Below are 20,965 nucleotides of genomic sequence, written 5' to 3' on the forward strand. Positions count from 1 at the left end.
CAGAATCCCATGCAGCCCTAACTCTTCCAGGCTACAATATACACCCCCGTCCCCTCCAACCCCGCCCCCTATTGTAGCCCGGAAGACTTAGGGCTACATTGGATTCTGGGTATTTGTTCTGTTGTGTTACGGTGCAGATGTTCTCCCAAAATGTGTTTGTCAATCTTGTTTGGTGTGGGTTCACAGTGTGGCGCATATTTGTAACAGTGTTAAAGTTGTTTATACGGCCACCCTCAGTGTGACCTGTGTGGCTGTTGATCAAGTATGTCTTGCAGTCACTTCCGTGGGTCTGCAGAAGCCTCATATAATATGTGACTGGGCCGGCACGCTGTTTGTATGGTGGAAAAGCGGACGAGACGGCAGGTTGTAGAGGACTTTAAAGGCAGTACCATCACGGCACGCCCTTAATATTGTTATCCGGGGGAAAACCGGTAGAATGATATTCGGGTGTATACCGGAAAGATCGCGAGAGTTGGCAAGTATGTTGCTAGGGTGGGAAAGCCATTCAAAAAAGGTGAATTTATTAAAAAGTGCATGTTATATTTTTTTAGGAAATCTCTTCTTGCGGCCCAGCCTCACCCAGTTTCTGCATCGAGTGGCCCCAAGGTCAATTGAGTCTGAGACCCCTGATTTACGACCATATCCAAACTTTACGACATCACGACAAAGTACGGCAGTGTTTGACGGGCGGGCGCGGAATTTGTAAACAAGATTCGTTTCAAGTAGTCGGACTTTCGGAGAAATAACACATGAAGTCTTTGTCTGGGTTCTGTTAACTGGCTCGCGGCTTGTTTATTTAATCGACAGGGGTGTTGCGAAGCTCAACAAAAGGTGACATGGTTTCCTTTTGGACACTTCGGTTGTAGCTAGCACTTTTAGCTACCATGCTAACAGCGGAAGAAGTGCAGAAGAGGCTGCTATATGTGGGTAGAGGTTAGGCATGCAAGTATTGAGCCTCCTCACTAAATATCTGCTTCGACTGGGACGACAGAGAGCAGGTGTCCAGCAGAGGTGTTGTTCTGCGGGGCAGAGCTCAGCTGCCACGGTAGACATGAACCGGAGCAGGGGTCAGATCAAGCGGGTGCTATGCGTGGCCGAGAAGAACGATGCAGCTAAAGGCATCTCTGACATCATGTCCAATGGAACTTTCAGGAGGGTCAGTCAAGTCTTCTTGGTGACGTTGTCTTTCAATTGTAGATAATACAGTATTCTGTACAGTAAATAGTAGGTGTGTGGGAAAAAAAATCGATTCGAATACGAATTGCAATTCCACGTTGTGCGATTCAGAATTGATTCTCTTTTTTTATCGTTCTTTTTTTTTTTAATCAATCCAACAAAACTATACACATCAATACCTTAACAATGCAATCCAATTACAAAACCAAACCTGACCCAGCAACACTCAGAACTGCAATAAACAGAGCAACGCGCTATATAAATATAATTCACTTCACTTCACTAACTGAAAGGAGACACAAACACGACACAGAACAAATCAAGAGTAGTGAAACAAAAATGAATATTATCAACAACAGTATCAATATTAGTTATAATTTCAGAATAGCAGTGATAAAGACTAAAAACAGCTTTTACCCAAGAGCCATAGTAGCATTAAACAGGCACTGAGTGAGCACTATATGTCCATCATGTCCTCATGTGTCATGTTTTTAATTTTTTTATATTTTTTCGGAGTATAATGTGCAATAATGTTATACAGTATGTATGTTTGTATATATATTCATATACATGCATTTATGCATCTGTGTAGAAATATATACATATATATATATATAGATACATCTCTCAATTCTATCTTTTTTTTTTACTATTTATATTACCATATTGTTTTGGGCAGCATAGCGTAGTGGGTAGAGCGGCCGTGCCAGAAAGCTGAGGGTTGCAGGTTCGCTTCCCACCTATTGACATCCAAATCGCTGCCGTTGTGTCCTTGGGCAGGACACTTCACCCTTGCCCCCGGTGCCGCTCACACTGGTGAATGAATGATGAATGAATGATTGGTGGTCGGAGAGGCCGTAGGCGCAAACTGGCTGCCACGCTTCCGTCAGTCTACCCCAGGGCAGCTGTGGCTACAGATGTAGCCTACCACCACCAGGTGTGAATGAATGATGGGTTACCGCTTTGAGTATCTAACAATAGAAAAGCGCAATGTTAATCGAATCCATTATTATTATTATTATTGTATATGAACCTTAGGGGATCTGCTCCAATTTCGTTGTTTTTTGAACCTGTTCACTGCAATAATGATAATAAAACTCTATTCTATTCTATTCTATTCTATTAAAAATCCCTCATTGCATTATCATTAGACATTTGTAAAAAAAAAAGAACAATAGTGTCACAGTGGCTTACACTTGCATCGCATCTCATAAGCTTGACAACACACTGTGTCCAATGTTTTCACAAAGATAAAATAAGTCGTATTTTTGGTTCGTTTAATAGTTAAAACAAATTTACATTATTGCAATCATTTGATAAAACATTGTCCTTTACAATTATAAAAGCTTTTTAAAAAAAATGTAATACTCTGCTAGCATGTCAGCAGACTGGGGTAGATCCTGCTGAAATCCTCTGTATTGAATGAATACAGAATCGTTTTGAATCGGAAAAATATCGTTTTTGAATCGAGAATTGCGTTGAATCGAAAAAATCGATATAGAATCGAATCGCGATCCCATCCATCCATCTTCTTCCGCTTATCCGAGGTCGGGTCGCGGGGCAGCAGCCTAATCAGGGAAGCCCAGACTTCCCTCTCCCCAGCCACTTCGTCCAGTTTCTTCCCGGAGGATCCCGAGGCCTTCCCAAGCCAGCCGGGAAACATAGTCTTCCCAACGTGTCCTGGGTCTTCCCCGTGGCCTCCTACCGGTTGGACGTGCCCTAAACACCTCCGTAGGGAGGCGTTCGGGTGGCATCCTGACCAGATGCGTTGATTCAAAAAAATCGATATATAATCGAATCGCGACCCCCAAGAATCGATATTGAATTGAATCGTGGGACACCCAAAGATTCGCAGCCCTAGTAAATAGTGAATCGCACTGGACAAAGTGTTAGCATTAGCGTCCACCCGCTTCCCAGAATAACGAGACAACTGAGCTAATATAAGATCTATATTTTTGAATTTGTAAGACTTTACAGATGTACTTGTTATGCCTGTATTTGCCCCATGTTTTGTTTCAGCTATAATTAATGGTTATATTTTCTATTCTAGAGGGAAGGACTGTCCAAGTTTAATAAGATCTATGAGTATGAATACAATCTTTTTGGTCAGGTATGTACACAAAGTGAAATAGACAATTTCTTCCAAAGCAATGTGTTTTCATGGTTTCTCTTTGTTTTTGTCTGTATGTCCTCATCTGCAGAATGTGACAATAACAATGACATCAGTGTCAGGCCATCTGCTGGGTTTTGAATTTCGAGCCCCATTCCAGAAATGGTAAGTTAAAAAAGCAGATACGGTAAACACCATTTATATGCTACAGCCGGGGTCGGGAACCTTTTTGGCTGAGAGAGCCATACAAGCCAAATATTTTAAAAAGTATTTCCGTGAGAGACATATAATTTTTTTTTAAGACTTAATATAGGGCTGGGTGATATTGCCTTTTTTTAATATCGCGATATTTTTAGACCATATCACGATATATATTACGATATTTTGCCTTGGCCTTGAAGGAACCTTAGATGCATATAATCACAGCAGTATGATGATTTTATGTGTATACATTAAAACATTCTTCATCATACTGCATTCATATATGCTTTCATACAGAGAGGGAAATCACAACTATGTCAATTGACCAAAAGTTTTTTTATTAAAATTATTAAGTAATGGCACAAACATTCAAGTCATTTCCAAAACATAAAGTGCAAGATTGTCAGAGACATTTTAAGTGTCAAATAAAAATTAGCTGCATAATAGGAAATCAAGTAGTATGATATTCTCTTCATTCTCTAGCGAGTGACTTTTCAAATGATGCTACATATTGGCAGTAATGCTACTTTTTATATCAACGCTTGTGCTGCATGCTTGACTTATTACGATTGTCTGTTCGACGTAGTCCCACTTGAAGCCGAACCACCGCCAGATGATGGAAACCCTGCTTTTTTTATTGGGAATTAAGTCTTCCTTCATTTGTTACCAGATCCGCACCTTCTTTCTCTCGTACGGCTACGTTAGCAGCTGACGTAGCCCAGTCTGCGACCTCTCCGCTCTTTGAGGGGGGACACGTATGTGACGTATGACGTGACCGTATGTGACGTATGTAAGAATGTGCGCCTGCTTGTCTGTGAGAAGGAAAGAGTGGGAAGAGCCTGAAGTGTAATGCTCGCAGCTAAAAGCAACTGCGTGAGAACGTATACTCGAATATTACGATATAGTCATTTTCTCTATCGCACAGAGACAAACCCGCGATACTGTATATATCGCCCAGCCCTAACTGAATACAACTAAATGCGTGCATTTTTTAATAAGACCAACATTTTTAGAGTACAATAAGTCTCTTATTCTTTTTAATAACACTGTTATTCTGAAGATAACCAACAATAAACAACATACTTCTTACCATTAATGCGACTTCTTGAACAGGTGCGGTAGAAACCGGGTGGATGGATTGTAATGCATGAGAATGTTATATATTTGAACGTTATTTTTGACACTGTGATTACCAGCGGAATTATTCCTTACTTACCGTGTTAAGCAATGTCAGCTAAGATTTATCTGAGAGCCAGGTGCAGTCATCAAAAGAGTCACATTTGGCTGTAGAGCCATAGGTTCCCTACCCCTGTGCTACAGTATACACTGATAGCAACATTTTCTATTTGAAGGCACAGCTGCAATCCTGTGCTGTTGTTTGAGGCTGATGTTGAAAAGTACTGTCCAGATGGCATGATAAATATTAAGGTGTGTCTTCTTACTTTTCCAATGATTCACAAAAAGATAATACTTTGTATTTAGATCCATTATGAAATCTTTCACTCCCTTGGTTTCTGTTTGTGAGCAACTCTCCTTTTGCTGTCTTGTCTCTGCAGCGCACACTAGAGAAAGAGGTGAGACAGTGCCAGGCCTTAATTATCTGGACTGACTGTGACCGAGAGGGAGAGAATATTGGCTTTGAAATAATCAACGTTTGTAAAGCAGGTACTGTATAAATAAAGGTTTAATTCATGTGACACACAACCCTATTATGGTGACAGTAAAACACCGGAAAGGGTCCAGCTTTCCATATGCACGTAGCCCTCATAAGTGTACTAATATATTTTCAGTGAAGCAAAATTTGCAACTGTTCCGGGCGAAGTTTTCTGAAATCACCCCCAATTCCATTCGTCGAGCTTGTGAGACCCTTTCTGACCCAGACATTAACATTAGTGATGCTGTTGATGTCCGCCAGGAGCTTGATCTGCGGATAGGTGAGCAGGGGCACTTTAGGATTAACTATTACTAAATGTGATCACTGTGATGATATCACATGTCAATCAATCAAATTTTGGTTTTAATATGTATTTTGTTCTTTAGGCGCATCCTTCACCCGATTCCAGACCCTTCGCCTGCAAAAGATCTTCCCGCAGTCTCTGGCCAATCAGCTCATCTCTTATGGCAGCTGTCAGTTTCCCACGCTGGGCTTTGTGGTGGAACGTTTCAAGGCCATCCAGGCTTTCATTCCTGAGACTTTCTATAAGATTAAAGGTGCATTGCATATGGACACACACAGATTCTGGTGTGAAGAATGTTTTAAACTCATTTGTATGACTCTGCTTTATTGTTACAGTGCTGCACGTGGTGGAGGAGGACACTGTTGAGTTTGGATGGAAAAGAAACCGTCTCTTCAACCACACAGCTTGCTTAGTGCTCTACCAGATCTGCATGGAGGTATGCCATTTATTTTTCTATTTACGTGTGTTCTACTTTTGCAGAAAGCAGGGGTCGGCAACCCAAAATGTTGAAAATGCCATATTGGACCAAAAAAACAAAAACAAATCTGTCTGGAGTCGCAAAAAATTAAAAGCCATATTACATACAGATAATGTGTCATGAGATAGAAATTCCATTATGAGGACTTAAAGGAAACTAAATGAGCTCAAATATAGCTACAAATGAGGCACCGTAAGGCAATATGTATATATAGCTAGCCTAAATAGCATGTTAGCATCGATTAGCTCACAGTCATGCAGTGACCTAATATGTCCTATTAGCACACTCCAAAACTCATCTTTGTGCATTAACACAAAACGTTAAAAGTTTGGACAAAATGAGACAGAAAAAGAAGTGGCATAAATCACGTCTGAGAAAGTCGGAGAAAGTTATGCATTTAAACAAACCACGTTGAGTTCAATGACCGCCAAAATTAGTAGGACAAAACGGCGCTCGCCAAATACTCGAATCAGTGAAGCATGTTTAAAATGAACAGTGTGCATTATAGCAATTAGGGAAGTTTGTGTCATGTTTGTCCTACAGAAACCAAATTAAAACAAAAAAAAAATTTTTCCCCCTCATCATTTCCATTTTTCATATATTTTTGAAAAAGCTCCAGAGAACCACTAGGGTGGCGCTAGAGCCGCATGCGGCTCCGGAGCCGCGGGTTGCCTACCCCTGCATTGAAGGGTTTAGATGAAGCAATTTGTATATTTAATACCAATATCCACTGCATGTCAGGTCAAAGTAATTTTTTTTTAAATTTGATTATAAGTCTATATAATGTCAGTAGCCAGCATTGCTAACAGATCAGATGTGTCGCCCAAATCCGTGACTGTTTGTGAAGAACACTTACTGTACACTTGATGTTTGCCAAATTACTCAGAGCTGAGGAAAAAAACATCATCAAAGCTGCTTGTTACAGTATTTCACACTGCAACCACATGGATCAGATGCTCACAATAGAACACACATGCACGCATTAATTGATTGATTGAAACTTTTATTAGTAGATTGTACCGTACAGTACATATTCCGTACAATTGACCACTAAATGGTAACACCAGAATAAGTTTTTCAACTTGTTTAAGTCGGGGTCCAAGTACCGGTAAATCAATTCATGGCACGCACACACACTGTGCACTGCACAATTTGTTGTACTTAACAATGTTGTTACGTTAACTTAAAACCACATACTGACTGTCAATAATATGAATCAGTTGGAAACCTTTCCTATCTTTTGATTCATTAAAATGTGCTGCCACATCAAAATACACCCAGTAACTCAGTTAGGTGCAATGAATCAATATACAGTTGTAGCTAATGATTAATAAAACAATTACCAGAGCTTATTACAACCTAGAAGTAATATTGTTCAAAACAATTTTTACAGTTGAAAGTTATTATTTTGTTGGTACAATCAATCTATTAATTATGAAATAGAAGTGAAATAGCAGTGAAATAGATTATAGAAAAAACATTTACAATGTTCATTTGAAACAAATACAATTTTATCTTGTTATGGTGATTATTTCAGGGCTGTATCAAACCACTATGGCACCATTTTGTGTGTGTTTGTGTGTGTGTGTGTGTGTGTGTGTGTGTCCGCTCTTCGTAAGTGCGTACATTGTTTGCATTCTTTTCTCTTACTGCAGCTCACAAACACTACTGCACATTTGGATGTGCCATCCTATCTATACAAATATATATATGAAAATAAAAATAAAAATCGGTTCAATTTGTTTTCATTGATGTAGTTTGCAGTGGTGTAGCGCTGCACTGTGAGCTGTTTGTTATATTCGGGTTACCTTATTACGGTACATGTCAAGCAATAAGTGATGCTGTGTAGTGAACAACATAATTACTAATCTAATTGTGGACTGATCGTGAGAGCGCAAACCCCAAAATATGTGTTTAACATATTCCTAGGATCCCACAGCAACAGTCACATCAATAACCAGTAAGCCCAAGAGCAAATGGAGGCCGCTGCCTTTGGACACAGTGGTAAAGTCTAGCATCCAAACCCTTGCTTGCTGATCTTGATATCAGCAGCAGTATCCGTATGACTTTTCTCCTCGTGTCCTGCGTCAGGAACTGGAAAAACTGGCATCTCGGAAGCTGCGAATAAGTGCTAAAGAGACCATGAAATTAGCAGAAAAACTTTACACACAAGGGTGAGTAAAGTATCTTTTTGTGTCTTTCCTTGTATTTCCACTTTAACTTTACACCTAACATTGTAAAAACTTTTCTGGTGTAAGTTTTTAATAACTCTTAAGGAGGAGTGCAACACCGCATTCTTTTTCTGCATAGGTATATCAGCTACCCTCGTACGGAAACAAACATTTTCCCAGCATCTCTTGCTCTAGCCCCGCTGGTGGAGCAGCACGTGCCAAGCCCTGACTGGGGCTCGTTTGCCCAAAGGGTGCTCGACCAGCCTGGGGGCCCCAACCCACGACAGGGCAAAAACTCCGACCAAGCACATCCCCCTATACACCCCACTAAATACACACACACACTGCAGGTAGGTACGATCCGTGTTTCTAAACAATTAAAATCACATATTACAGACCTGGGCAGTTTTAACACACATGTTTCTGCTGTGTTTAGGGCAACGAAGGACGTGTGTATGAGTTCATTGTCCGGCACTTCCTGGCTTGTGTATCCCAGGATGCTCTGGGGCAGGAAACCATTGTAGACATAGACATTGCTCAGGAGAAGTTTTTCACTTCCGGACTCATGATTATCGCGAGGAATTACCTCGATGTTTATCCTTATGACAAGTGGAGCGCAAAGGTAAAGAGGTGTGTGTGTGTGTGTGTGTGTGTGACACTGAGGGGGGTTACATATAACAGACAAATGCAAGATATTGAACAGTAGGTGTTACTGTTTGTTTACATGCTAGGTGATTCCAGTGTATGACCAAGGATTTCAGTTCCAGCCCTCTGCTATAGAAATGGTGGATGGTCAAACGAGTCCTCCACAGCTGCTCTCTGAAGCTGACCTCATATCATTGATGGAGAAGCACGGCATTGGTACAACAACACACACACTTGGCGGCTATTTGTTGTCAGAAGAACTAACAAAAAATACATACATTTGGCAGTAAAAGCCGTCCTTGTCATTTTGCTTTCATTTTTATCACTGTTGATTCAAAATGCAGTGGTTGAATTTTCATTTATATTCGCAAAAATTCTAGTATGGAGAAATGGCTACTTAGGCACGGTGGCTGTCAAATTTGTATTACTTCTTATTTGATACAGTTTATCTTGAGGAATAAAGTGAAATGAAGTACATAAAAAAACAACGGCCCTAGATCTTGTGCTTGATAACAGCATGAGGAATAGTTTCGTCTTTGTTCAATGGTATTTTATAAATTGTATGATAGTCATTTGTAGTAGTACTTTATTTTGGACATGTTAAAAACAAAGCAAAGTAAATAATAGTTAGCAGGCAATAATCTCAATAAAATTACAGTAAATTACAGAAATAAAAACATACTTCTAAATGGGTTATACTTGTATAGCGCTTTTCTACCTTCAAGGTACTCAAAGCGCTTTGACACGATATCCACATTCACCCATTCCCGCAAAGATGGCGACCCATCAGGAGCAAGGGTGAAGTGTCTCGCTCAAGGACACAACGGACGTGGCTAGGTTGGTAGAAGCTGGGGATCGAGCCAACAACCGGAGGGTTGCTGGCATTGCCACTCTCTCAACCGCGCCACGCCGTCCTTCTCAATGAAAAAACACAAAACAATTTTCATATGCAAAAAGGAATGGAAAGAAGTAAACTTATTTACTCTCACGGTCCACCACTTATTTATAAATCAAATAGTTAGAGTTCTTATTATTATTAATTACATACAATGATTAATTTACTCATCTTATTGCAACATATTATCAATTATCCTTTACTCACTTTTTTTGGGCACATACATACATTACCTATAGGCACATGTATAAAAGTACAGTACTAAGTGATGGTAACACCAATCAATAACATGTAAAAAAAAATAATAGTTGGAAAAATAATAATAATAGAAACCCTAATTCTTGAATGTATTAACATTCATGTCTTTTTATTGCTTTTTAAAATGAAATAAGGTTGGAAATTGTTTTAAACACGCATTCAAACTGTTCTATAACTTAACCCCACATATTAAAACATAAAACGTCTTTGTGTTGTGCGTACATTCGGCATTTTGCAAAAGTTAATATGGTGATTAGCACAAATAAATATGTGGATATTTTCTGCACCGATGCCGTATTTTGTGGTGAAAATTTGAGTGTTAAATTAATAAGAAACTTAAAATTGCCATTTTTTTTTTTTACTGGACATTAGTTTTTACAAGTGTGTGAAATGACATATCTGTGATGTTTGGCCAGATTACAGAGGTAACTCGGTTTTTGTTGGTTATTAGTTCCAAAAGGTGTGCGACCAATCCGAAATGAGTATTTTTTCCCCAATAAAATTGCAGTTTTTGTTTATAATAATAGTACGGAATGATATGCCGGTTGACTGGTTTGTATAGGGCTGAAGTTATCGAATATTTTAGTAATCACATCTTACATCGATTATTTTGTCCTGTTAATCAAGTAATCGGATATAACACACTTTATTGCCTCAATGCACATTTTTATGAAAAATAGTACAAACAAAGATTTGTCCTTTTTTTCTACTAAATGCACACCATTAATATAGAAATTGCACTTTTAACATATGTGCATTTATTGAATAGTTTTTTTTTTTAATTTACAATGTTCGCTGCCACACAGATCACGACACTCACACACCACCTCATGTATCTCGTGTGCCGGTTGTGCGGAAACAATGTCCTCATATTTTAAGTTCCAGGCACTCCATGCGGTCTGGATTTTCTCCATTTTAATGAGTTGCAGTCATTTAAGGATTCATTAAAGCAACAAATTGTAGACCACAGCTTTTTTCTAATCAAACTAATCGATTCATTGTTGCAGCCCTAGTTTGTTAAATGCAATGTTTGGTTGTACGATGTCAAGATGCTAAACCAAAACAATCGCAAAGCTTTGTTTAAAGATTTTTGTAGGGAACCGATATATACAGGGGGTCATACAAAAACCAAGGTACTGCTGTACTTAATAGCAAGTATAACCTTTGGCAGAAATCAACCATGAATTTCTCAAATGAAATCTTTTTGAATGCCCAGCAATAAAAGGTGACTTGAACCATTTATATAAGTCAACCAATTAGTCCAAATTGTGTTAAACAGGTACAGATGCAACACATGCTGATCACATAGAGACCATAAAGAGTCGCATGTACGTGGGCCTTACAGCTGACCAAAGGTTTCTACCTGGGGAGCTTGGCATGGGACTGGTGGAGGGTATGTACACAACCTACACTGCAGACTAAAGGCTTTAGACGTATTTAAAACTGAAAAGGTGCCTGCTGCCTGTTTGTTTAGGTTACAACGCCATGGGCTATGAGATGTCAAAACCCCACCTGCGGGCTGAATTGGAGGCGGACCTCAAGCTGGTATCAGATGGAAGGAAGGACAAATGGAGCGTGTTACAGCACCACATTCAGAAATATAAAGCTGTCTTCATTGAGTCCGTCAGGAAGGCAAAGAAGTTAGTTGTGTATTATTTATGGAGTAGAATTACTCCCTGCTGCTTGCAGCCGAAAGTGTCCAAATGTTCAAAATGTCCCTCATCAGGTTAGATGAAGCACTGTCGTCATATTTGGGGCCTGCTCAGGAGATCCCTGAAGATGAGCAGCAAGACCTGGAGATCCCAGTGCCTGTCAGAAAGTGCCCACATTGTGGACGAGACATGGTGCTGAAGAGGAAGAGGGAAGGAAACAGGTATCGATCATTCTTAAATTATTAAGAATATTTTCTTACACCTGGAAAGCCCACTGATGGTCTTATTTCAACTAGTGACGTGCCAAATTTTCAGATGCCAAAAATGCAACTTTGGGCCATCTTCGGCTTTTATCACCAAAACAAAACTGTCAAAACCGGATGTTGTGATGACATAAGCAGGAAGCTCACGCTTGTTTGGGGGGAGGCAAAATGTCTGCAGTGTGGGCTTATATATAGTAGTACCTCAACTTACAAGCTTAATTTGTTCTGTGATGGAGCTCTTAACTTAAAACACTTGTATCGCAAATCGACTTCTCATTGAATTAATTAAAATAAATGTAATCGGTGCTTCCACCACACCCAGAACAATGCAATTTTAACATGTGACATAGAATAGGATATACTTTATTCAAATTTTGTGGTCCATAGAAAGTAAGGTGAAAAAAAAAAGGAAACATCAAATTACACAAAATATATAAAAACATTAAAGAGTACATAGCTGTTGCAACCAGCTGCCACTTCAGCAGGGCCATTTCTACATAGAGGTAAAAAAGTAAAACAATCAAATAACAAAAAAATTAGCAATAAATAAAACATCTTGTGTACATAGGATTGCACCATGGATCGACAAAACTAAAACATGCTTTTCAAAAAGAACACATTTTATGATAACACCTTTTGTAAACAAATTATACAATAAAATTTACTACAAACAACTACAGTATTTTTTTTACCAAGTAATGTAATAATGTACAGCATTTACCTTTAAAAGGGGATTTCTTTCTAGCTTTATCTGAGTCCATTACAACATTAGAAACTTCTCCATATTTTCATGGATAGATGTCTGTCGTCAAGATATTTTAACATTCTTGGTTGGCGTCAGACTCATTCTGCTTCATTATGGTTTAGACTAGCAGTGCTGCACTTGAATTGCATCGCCAATTTGGCAACACGCTCTGTCATGTTTTTTATTACCGGGTATTATTTTTTTTTAATTCAATAAATACCATCCGCTTCTTCTAAGCACTGTCCTCCACACTTACTCTCTTCCTTCCTAATGGTAGGAAAACAATGTTATGTCCACCTCTAGATATAAGCTAATGTTAACGAGTAAGAGCAGATGTTTTGGTAAGATCTTATGGCGTTCACTGTGACATTTGCTCTTTTTGTGACAGTAACTGTAATTGTAACTCAAATTTTTGCTTTGAACTTAAAGCAACGATTGGCCAAGAGACAGCTGTCATCTCTAAACACTCTTAGGGTGGGACCTCTTAAGTTGAGGTACCTCTGTACTTTAATATATCAGAAAAAAAACTGTGAGCAGAACCTTGCAAGACGTGCAATATTAAGAGGGGGAATATCTGCGTAGACATCAGACTTAATCCCGTAGAATCCAAACAGGAGTATGTGAACCACACCACACAGAAAAGGAAAATACCGCCGTATGTGTTGACTGCATCTGTGGCGCCATTTAATATTTTTGTTGTACAATATTATTTTTTATATTATATTGTTGTAATACCAGTGGTAAATATGTTCATGATTTTATAATTGTTTTATTCTTTAAAAAAAAAAATGTTAATTTGTTCAAATGCAATGCCTCAATTTTCTTGAGGTTAGTACGTAGTCATAGCCATAAATGCAGTGGTAATAGTATTTGGCATTACTATTTCGGGTTTACGGCCAGGAATTTTCATTTCGGTGCATTCCTAATTGAACGTAAGTAAACTTGTGCTCAAAATCAGTAATATTTTCCTTCCCTCCATGGCTCTGTCCCTTTTTTGTAGCAAGTACCTGTCCTGTGTGGGCTTCCCAGCCTGCAAAACAGCTGTATGGTTTCCTGACACGGTGCTGGAGGTCAGCAGGGACGATAGCATTTGTTCCACCTGCCAGCCGCGGCCTGTTCATATGTGAGTCTTTCACACAGTCGAATGCCCAACAAGTTTGCACTTTATATTGAAACATTCAACTCAAACTAGAAATTGGACTTCAAAGATGAATGCTGGGTGATATCACAGAGTTAAAATACCACAGTGCGGCATATCTCGGTTGGTAGAGTGGCCGTGCCAGCAACTTGAGGGTTCTAGGTTGGATTCCTGCTTCCGCCATCCTAGTCACTGCTGTTGTGTCCTTGGGCAAGACACTTTACCCACCTGCTCCCACACTGGTTTAAATGTAACTTAGATATTGGGTTTCACTAAGTATAGTCACTAGAGAAAAGCGCTATATAAATATAATTATAAAAACAAAAACAAAAAACAGTGTATTAGAGACTACGCTTTTTGGCTAGTCCATCCACAGCATAGCAAATCATAGCAACTCCAGGAAAACTATAAAAGTATGCCCCCTAAGGGTGGTGAGTCATATATGGAAGTTGTTACTGCAGTTGCTTTTATGGATAGTTGCCATTGCTTCACTGTTTTATGATAATCGCAGAATAATAATGTGTGTATTTTAGAGTCACGGCACACACACAGTTAACTCCATCGCAGAAGCCTAAAACAACAAGCAACATAGTTCTCATGGTACTCTTTGTACAAGTCTTTCAAGGAGTGTGAAACTCTTATGATAGGCAATTGTGTCAGTTCCTACTGTGTCTGAAGGTGAAATTATTTAAAGCTGAAGTTGACAGTCGGCTGAGAAACAATCACCGCTAAATAATGGGCAACCATGTTTTTTAAAAAAAAAACAGGCTTACACAGGTTTCTTATTTTACAAAGAGCAAGGTCATATAGGCTTTTTGCTGAAAATCTTATTATGCAAAAAATTCATTTTCACCGTAGCTACTCATTATGCGACATGGCAATTACACACATTATCGTGCAGGTGTATTCAATATTATGGCTTTGTAAGTTTAAGTAAATGTATAGAGTTTGAAAAAAACCCTTATACAAATTCTGTCTGCATCAGTGGGTGTGAGCCCTGTGACCACATGCCAGAGCACAATCCAAATATAGGGCACATTTGGCAAGCAGCAAGCCAGGGTGCTCCACACTAGCATCTGTTGCCACAGCAACTAATCAGATGTACCACTCTCAAAGCTTAACTACAGCGCTTGGCTGAATAACGGGTTATTTTCATCCAGCAGTTTGTGCATGTTCTACCACTTATGGAACAATAGGAATGTTTTATGTCTGTGACACTTTTCTGGTCACCATGGCAACTTTAGATTTTAGACACTCATTTCAAAACGTTTGTCATTTGATTTTTTTTTCAACATCCATCCGTCCATCCATCTCTGTACCACTTATCTTTACCAGGGTCATTGTTAAGTTGGCGCCTATACCAGCCCTAGACTAGTCGCCAGCCAATTCCAGGGCTCAGATAGACAATCATTCACACTGACATTTATACTTATTGTCAATAAATTGGCCCTAGTGTGTGAATGTGAGTGTGAATGTTGTCTGTCTATCTGTGTTGGCCCTGCGATAAGGTGGCGACTTGTCCAGGGTGTACCCCACCTACCGCCCGAATGCAGCTGATATAGGCTCCAGCGACCCCCCGCGACCTCAAAAGGGATAAGCGGTAAAAAATGGATGAATAGACAATTTAGTCTCGAATTAGTCGAACCTCGGATTCAGGAGGAACAGTGTGGTTTTCGTCCTGGTCGTGGAACTGTGGACCAGCTCTATACTCTCGGCAGGGTTCTTGAGGGTGCATGGGAGTTTGCCCAACCAGTCTACATGTGCTTTGTGGACTTGGAGAAGGCATTCGACCGTGTCCCTCGGGAAGTCCTGTGGGGAGTGCTCAGAGAGTATGGGGTATCGGACTGTCTTATTGTGGCAGTCCGCTCCCTGTATGATCAGTGTCAGAGCTTGGTCCGCATTGCTGGCAGTAAGTCGAACACATTTCCAGTGAGGGTTGGACTCCGCCAAGGCTGTCCTTTGTCACCGATTCTGTTCATAACTTTTATGGACAGAATTTCTAGGCGCAGCCAAGGCGTTGAGGGGTTCCGGTTTGGTGGCCACGGGATTAGGTCTCTGCTTTTTGCAGATGATGTAGTCCTGATGGCTTCATCTGGCCGGGATCTTCAGCTCTCACTGGATCGGTTCGCAGCCGAGTGTGAAGCGACCGGAATGAGAATCAGCACCTCCAAGTCCGAGTCCATGGTTCTCGCCCGGAAAAGGGTGGAGTGCCATCTCCGGGTTGGGGAGGAGACCCTGCCCCAAGTGGAGGAGTTCAAGTACCTAGGAGTCTTGTTCACGAGTGGGGGAAGAGTGGATCGTGAGATCGACAGGCGGATCGGTGCGGCGTCTTCAGTAATGCGGACGTTGTATCGATCCGTTGTGGTGAAGAAGGAGCTGAGCCGGAAGGCAAAGCTCTCAATTTACCGGGCGATCTACGTTCCCATCCTCACCTATGGTCATGAGCTTTGGGTCATGACCGAAAGGATAAGATCACGGGTACAAGCGGCCGAAATGAGTTTCCTCCGCCGGGTGGCGGGGCTCTCCCTTAGAGATAGGGTGAGAAGCTCTGCCATCCGGGAGGAACTCAAAGTAAAGCCGCTGCTCCTCCACATCGAGAGGAGCCAGATGAAGTGGTTCGGGCATCTGGTCAGGATGCCACCCGAACGCCTCCCTAGGGATGTGTTTAGGGCACGTCCAGCTGGTAGGAGGCCACGGGGAAGACCCAGGACACGTTGGGAAGACTATGTCTCCCGGCTGGCCTGGGAACGCCTCGGGATCCCCCGGGAAGAGCTAGACGAAGTGGCTGGAGATAGGGAAGTCTGGACTTCCCTGCTTAGGCTGCTGCCCCCGCGACCCGACCTCGGATAAGCGGAAGATGATGGATGGATGGATGGATAGTCTCCAATTAACCTAACATGCATATTTTTTGTAAATGTGTTAGGAAGTCCGAGTACCTTGAGAAAATGTAAGCTCTTGGCCATACATGTAAAGAACAAAATCTGTATCAAATAATTATCAAAGCTTGAATATCATATGAATTTATTTAAGTTGGTCATATACAGTACAATCGTCGTTCCTTTATTACGGTTAATTGCTTCTGCACATGACCGTGATAAATTAATTTCCGCCAAGTAGATATAATTAATTATAAATCAGATATTTTCATAGAGCATTAAAAACAGTTTGTGACCTTCTCAATACCTTTTTCAAAATTTTGGGACTCTTCTGGATATTAAATGACACCCTTTAGTAATCTTTATGCTCTTTTAGCCCAATATAATATTGGTGTCTGAGGGTGAGCTAAACAATGGCCACAATACTAAACAACAAACTTGGATTGGTATGGCCAATACTACTGTAGTATTGATATTTTTAGTTTATTTAGCCATTTTTATGGTTTTAAATGCTCAATTTTGGACCAGAAAATTGAAGAATATGCCTTAGAATTTTTTCAAATATACCTAAACTATCTGCGGTGTGTACTCTGACTTTGGATGCTTTATTAGGCACCGTTAGACCAGGGGTGTCCAACCTACGGCCTGTCAGCGTCTTCAATTTTGCCCGCAAGACCACATGAGTCCAAAAAGCAAAATGGCCAGGAGCAGTGTGTTCATATCATATATTAATAGCAAGCGGTCTGATAACTGTCTTTATGTCGCCATCTAGTGGCCAACGATATTAACTCGACCAATAATTGTGCTTGCAAAGAATTGAAGCACAGCATTTAGTTATTTGACCGAATCCAAATAACCTTCCCTAGTCATGGTGCATTTGTGCATTTATTGTTACTTTGGATGCAGTCCACTTTCTGCCCCCGGCCAAATTTTCTTAGCCCATTACTGCCGCACAGTCTACTTTTCCTGCAATAATAATGCCCAATTCTGAAAATATTCTGAGAGGTGAAGATTAGTCTAAGGTAATTCATTGGGGTTGTAGTTTTCAGTGTGTTTCTATTTTGTTATTTGTCATCTGTGTGTTCTTCAGGTTAAAGTTAAGGTTCCGCAGGGGAAGCCTGCCCGCCATGATGCCCTTAGAGTTTGTTGGCTGTATCGGTGGATGTGATGAGACTCTCAGAGAGGTGCTGGACTTAAAATACTTGATGTCAGGAGCAGGGGGAAGAGGTGAAGATCCCCGACCAGGTACCTCAAGAACATCATCAGCCCGAGCGCCAATTTCAAACCCCAGACCTTCTGCTCCACCTTCTGCCCTCTCTTGGCCCCCCCAGCCTCGGCCACCACCAGGGGGCAGTAGCATTAGCGCACAAAACAACAATGATGTCATTGTGTGTAACTGTGGGCAAGATGCAATCCTGCTGACTGTGCGCAAAGACGGGCCAAACCAAGGTCGCCAGTTTTACAAGTGCAATTCAGGAACTTGTAATTTCTTCCTTTGGGCTGATGAACCAAGCCACCAGGGGACTCAGCACAGTCGAGGGCCACCGCCGCCACCTCCGCCGAGGATCTCCCAGCCTCCACGACCATCTTTGGGGTTCAGGAACGCCGCGTGGGGAGATGGTGGCGGCCGGCCCGAGGGGGGGTCAGTAGGGGTCATGTGTAACTGTAACGAGGCAGCAGTGAAGCGCACCGTGATGAAAGACGGACCGAACAAGGGACGGACGTTTCATGTTTGTGGGAAACCCAGAGAGCAGCAGTGTAACTTCTTCCAGTGGGCTGATGAAAACTCTCCACCACAAGGCAAGACGCACATACGCAGTAGATGAATGTGTAGTTATATTTAACTTTAAAAACTCAGAATAACAAAATAAGATCCTGTTCTGCAAATAGGACACAAAAAAATGTAATAGATATTTACAATTACAGTCAATCTTTTAAAACGACTTTCACTTGATACAGTCCCTCGCCACCTTAAATATTGCAGTTTCACTGTTTTGCGTATTTAAAATTATTGAAAAAAACATATTCTAAAACTTTTTTGTCCTAAATTAAGCATTTTCAAGCATAAACATAGCTAAATGAAGTAAAATGTCAATACTACAGTAGTATTGGCCACTAGATGAGACCAAACCAATCAAATAACGCTGTTCAGAATCAGGGCCACTGATTGGCTGAGTCTCAGGCAGCATTACTTTATTGGATTAACAGATTGTAAAGGTGACTAAAGGGTGGTATTTTATGTCTAAAGGACTCTCATAAAATTTAAATAATTAGTTAGAAGGTAGTACGCTGTTTTCTAATACTTTTGCTCTGAAAATATTTGTTTTTTAATTAATATTCCTGGGAGGTCGTGAGTTCAAACCCTGGCTGAGTCATGCCAAAGACTGCAAAAATGGGACCCATTGCCTCCCTGCTTGGCACTCAGCATCAAGGGTTGGAATTGGGGTTCAATTCACCAAATGATTCCCGAGCGCAGCCACTGCTCCCCTCACCTCCCAGGGAGTGAACATGGGGATGGGTCAAATGCAGAGGACAATTTCACCCCACCCAGTGTGTGTGTGTGTGTCAATCATTGGGACTTTAACTTGAACTTAATCGTGGTCATGTCAGGTCCGGAACTAATTTACAGTGATAAACGAAAGATTGCTGTATAATACATGTGAATCCTATCTCGATATTTGTAATGTAACAAAAACTATTATGATTCACACAACATAACTTTTTTTTTTTTTACATACTCTTATCTAACATCAATGGCAACAACACACACCAGAAAAGAGTAAAGGTGTAAAAACTTTCCGCAGGCTTTGAATGGGAAACAATACTACCATGTGGTTGACAAATACACAAACTGAATAGTAATCAATAGTTCAATTTCATAGCTTAAGATTAAATATGCTATAGTTTGGTAAGATAAAAGTGGTGTCATTTTTATTCAGTTAAGTTTTTTCTTGCCCTGATGTGGGATCTGAGCCGAGGATGTCCGTATGGCTTGTGCAGCTCTTTGAGACATTTGTGATTAAGGGCTGTATAAGTAAACTTTAATTGATTGATTGATGTAGCTTTGCATTTTAGTCTGAATTGAAGACACACACAAAGTATAAAAAAATATATGAAAAGTAAATCTTGAAAATTGTACTTATATTTGAGTGTTATAAAAAAACAACTGAATGGTACAAAATTTCCGTAGGAGTTAATAAAGTTAATCAGCTTGTTCTTCAGAGCATGATGCACACCAATGGATCAGAATTAGCTTCACAAACTTGTTCCTCTTTGGTGCAAAAGTGCAACGTAAACTGGCAAAATACATGTGAACAAAGAGCATCTTGCTATGTTAGTAGCGTAGCTTCAGTTTCAGTGCACATTCCTGCGACCTGTGGATACGTGCATTGGAATAACTTATCTCAGAAAATGTTAGTGTCACAATGCCTGGAGTGGAGACACATCCTTACTTAACCATGACAACAACACACAATCCCACCTGCTAAGGAATCGTTCAGTGTTTTGACCTCTCTTCCTCTCCATCAGGTGGCGTTGGAGGCGGCGGATTTAACGGGCCAAAGAAGGGAAGAAAGATAACAGGGGACAAACCCCCTGCTCCCAAGAAACCTCGTTCCTGCGGCATCTGCCACATACCAGGTCACACACGAGTCACCTGTCCTCAGCGGTGACAGCAGCGACCCCCTCTCGATTCCAAGTCTCCATCTTTCACACAGAATGAAATCCTGACATAAACCCTTACCTGCCTTTACACAGTTATTCTAATAACATACGGTCAAGGATCAAGTTTTTTTTCTGCACATTACACTGGGGCCCGAGAAAGAGCCCTTTGAGGGAAGGAGCCAGTTTTAAATCTGCACGTAGCTACTGCAGCTAAAGGATTGGCAAGAGTTAACAGCTGCCCATGGCGCCAATGAAACATCCATTCATTGCCTTTCTCTTTATTCGTCATTTTGCATGCAGCCACTACAAGAACGACACTCTGGTTTGAGCAGAGTTGTCTTTCGTTTTACAGGAAAATGCATGTCATTTTCTCTACATTTTGACATTTCTGTCTTTTTTTTAAACAAATATTTGTGAAAGTTAACTTTGCAGTGAATGGGGGATATTACTGTTAAAGGGTTATTCATCTCAAAATAATTCAACTTTTAATATGATAAACTGATAATAAATGTGTATATTTTAGAGCATTACATTGTTCCATTGACTTTTTTACTCTGCTTTTTTTATTATCAGGGACAAATAACAACTTCGCTTTAGGTTTCACTTTTAATGATGTTCATATTCTCAGGAAATTGTTCAGTTTTTGTTTCATCCTGACTCATACACTGTATTGCCAAAAGTATTTGGCCACCAGCCTTGACTGACATATGAACTTGACGTGCTATCCCATTCCTAA

General features: G+C 40.5%; 1 protein-coding gene across 1 annotated transcript; it reads left to right on the forward strand.

Annotated features, from left to right (window-relative positions):
• Window positions 1–640: 640 nt before the first annotated feature.
• top3a (DNA topoisomerase III alpha) lies at window positions 641–20,759 on the forward strand. The gene is made up of 19 exons (XM_061884260.1): window positions 641–1,156; window positions 3,227–3,286; window positions 3,378–3,451; window positions 4,840–4,915; window positions 5,044–5,152; window positions 5,278–5,421; window positions 5,528–5,698; window positions 5,781–5,881; window positions 7,853–7,927; window positions 8,015–8,097; window positions 8,234–8,444; window positions 8,531–8,716; window positions 8,826–8,955; window positions 11,172–11,285; window positions 11,367–11,532; window positions 11,619–11,765; window positions 13,553–13,675; window positions 17,657–18,366; window positions 20,095–20,759. The coding sequence occupies exons 1-19, from the start codon at window positions 941–943 to the stop codon at window positions 20,235–20,237; spliced, it is 3,039 nt and encodes a 1,012-aa protein (XP_061740244.1). The 5' UTR covers window positions 641–940; the 3' UTR covers window positions 20,238–20,759.
• The last annotated feature ends 206 nt before the right edge of the window (window positions 20,760–20,965 follow it).

This window comes from Nerophis ophidion, linkage group LG23 (assembly GCF_033978795.1).
Source record: "Nerophis ophidion isolate RoL-2023_Sa linkage group LG23, RoL_Noph_v1.0, whole genome shotgun sequence".
NCBI lineage: Eukaryota > Metazoa > Chordata > Actinopteri > Syngnathiformes > Syngnathidae > Nerophis > Nerophis ophidion.

What these genes read in the sequence shown, in the direction of transcription:
- top3a (XM_061884260.1), top strand. Translation starts at nt 941, where the DNA reads ATGCAAGTATTGAGCCTCCTCACTAAATATCTGCTTCGACTGGGACGA. An exon ending in AATCAACGTTTGTAAAGCAG is followed by an intron (nt 5,153 to 5,277) that starts GTACTGTATAAA and finishes ATATATTTTCAG; the next exon opens with TGAAGCAAAATTTGCAACTG. An exon ending in GATGGAGAAGCACGGCATTG is followed by an intron (nt 8,956 to 11,171) that starts GTACAACAACAC and finishes TGTGTTAAACAG; the next exon opens with GTACAGATGCAACACATGCT.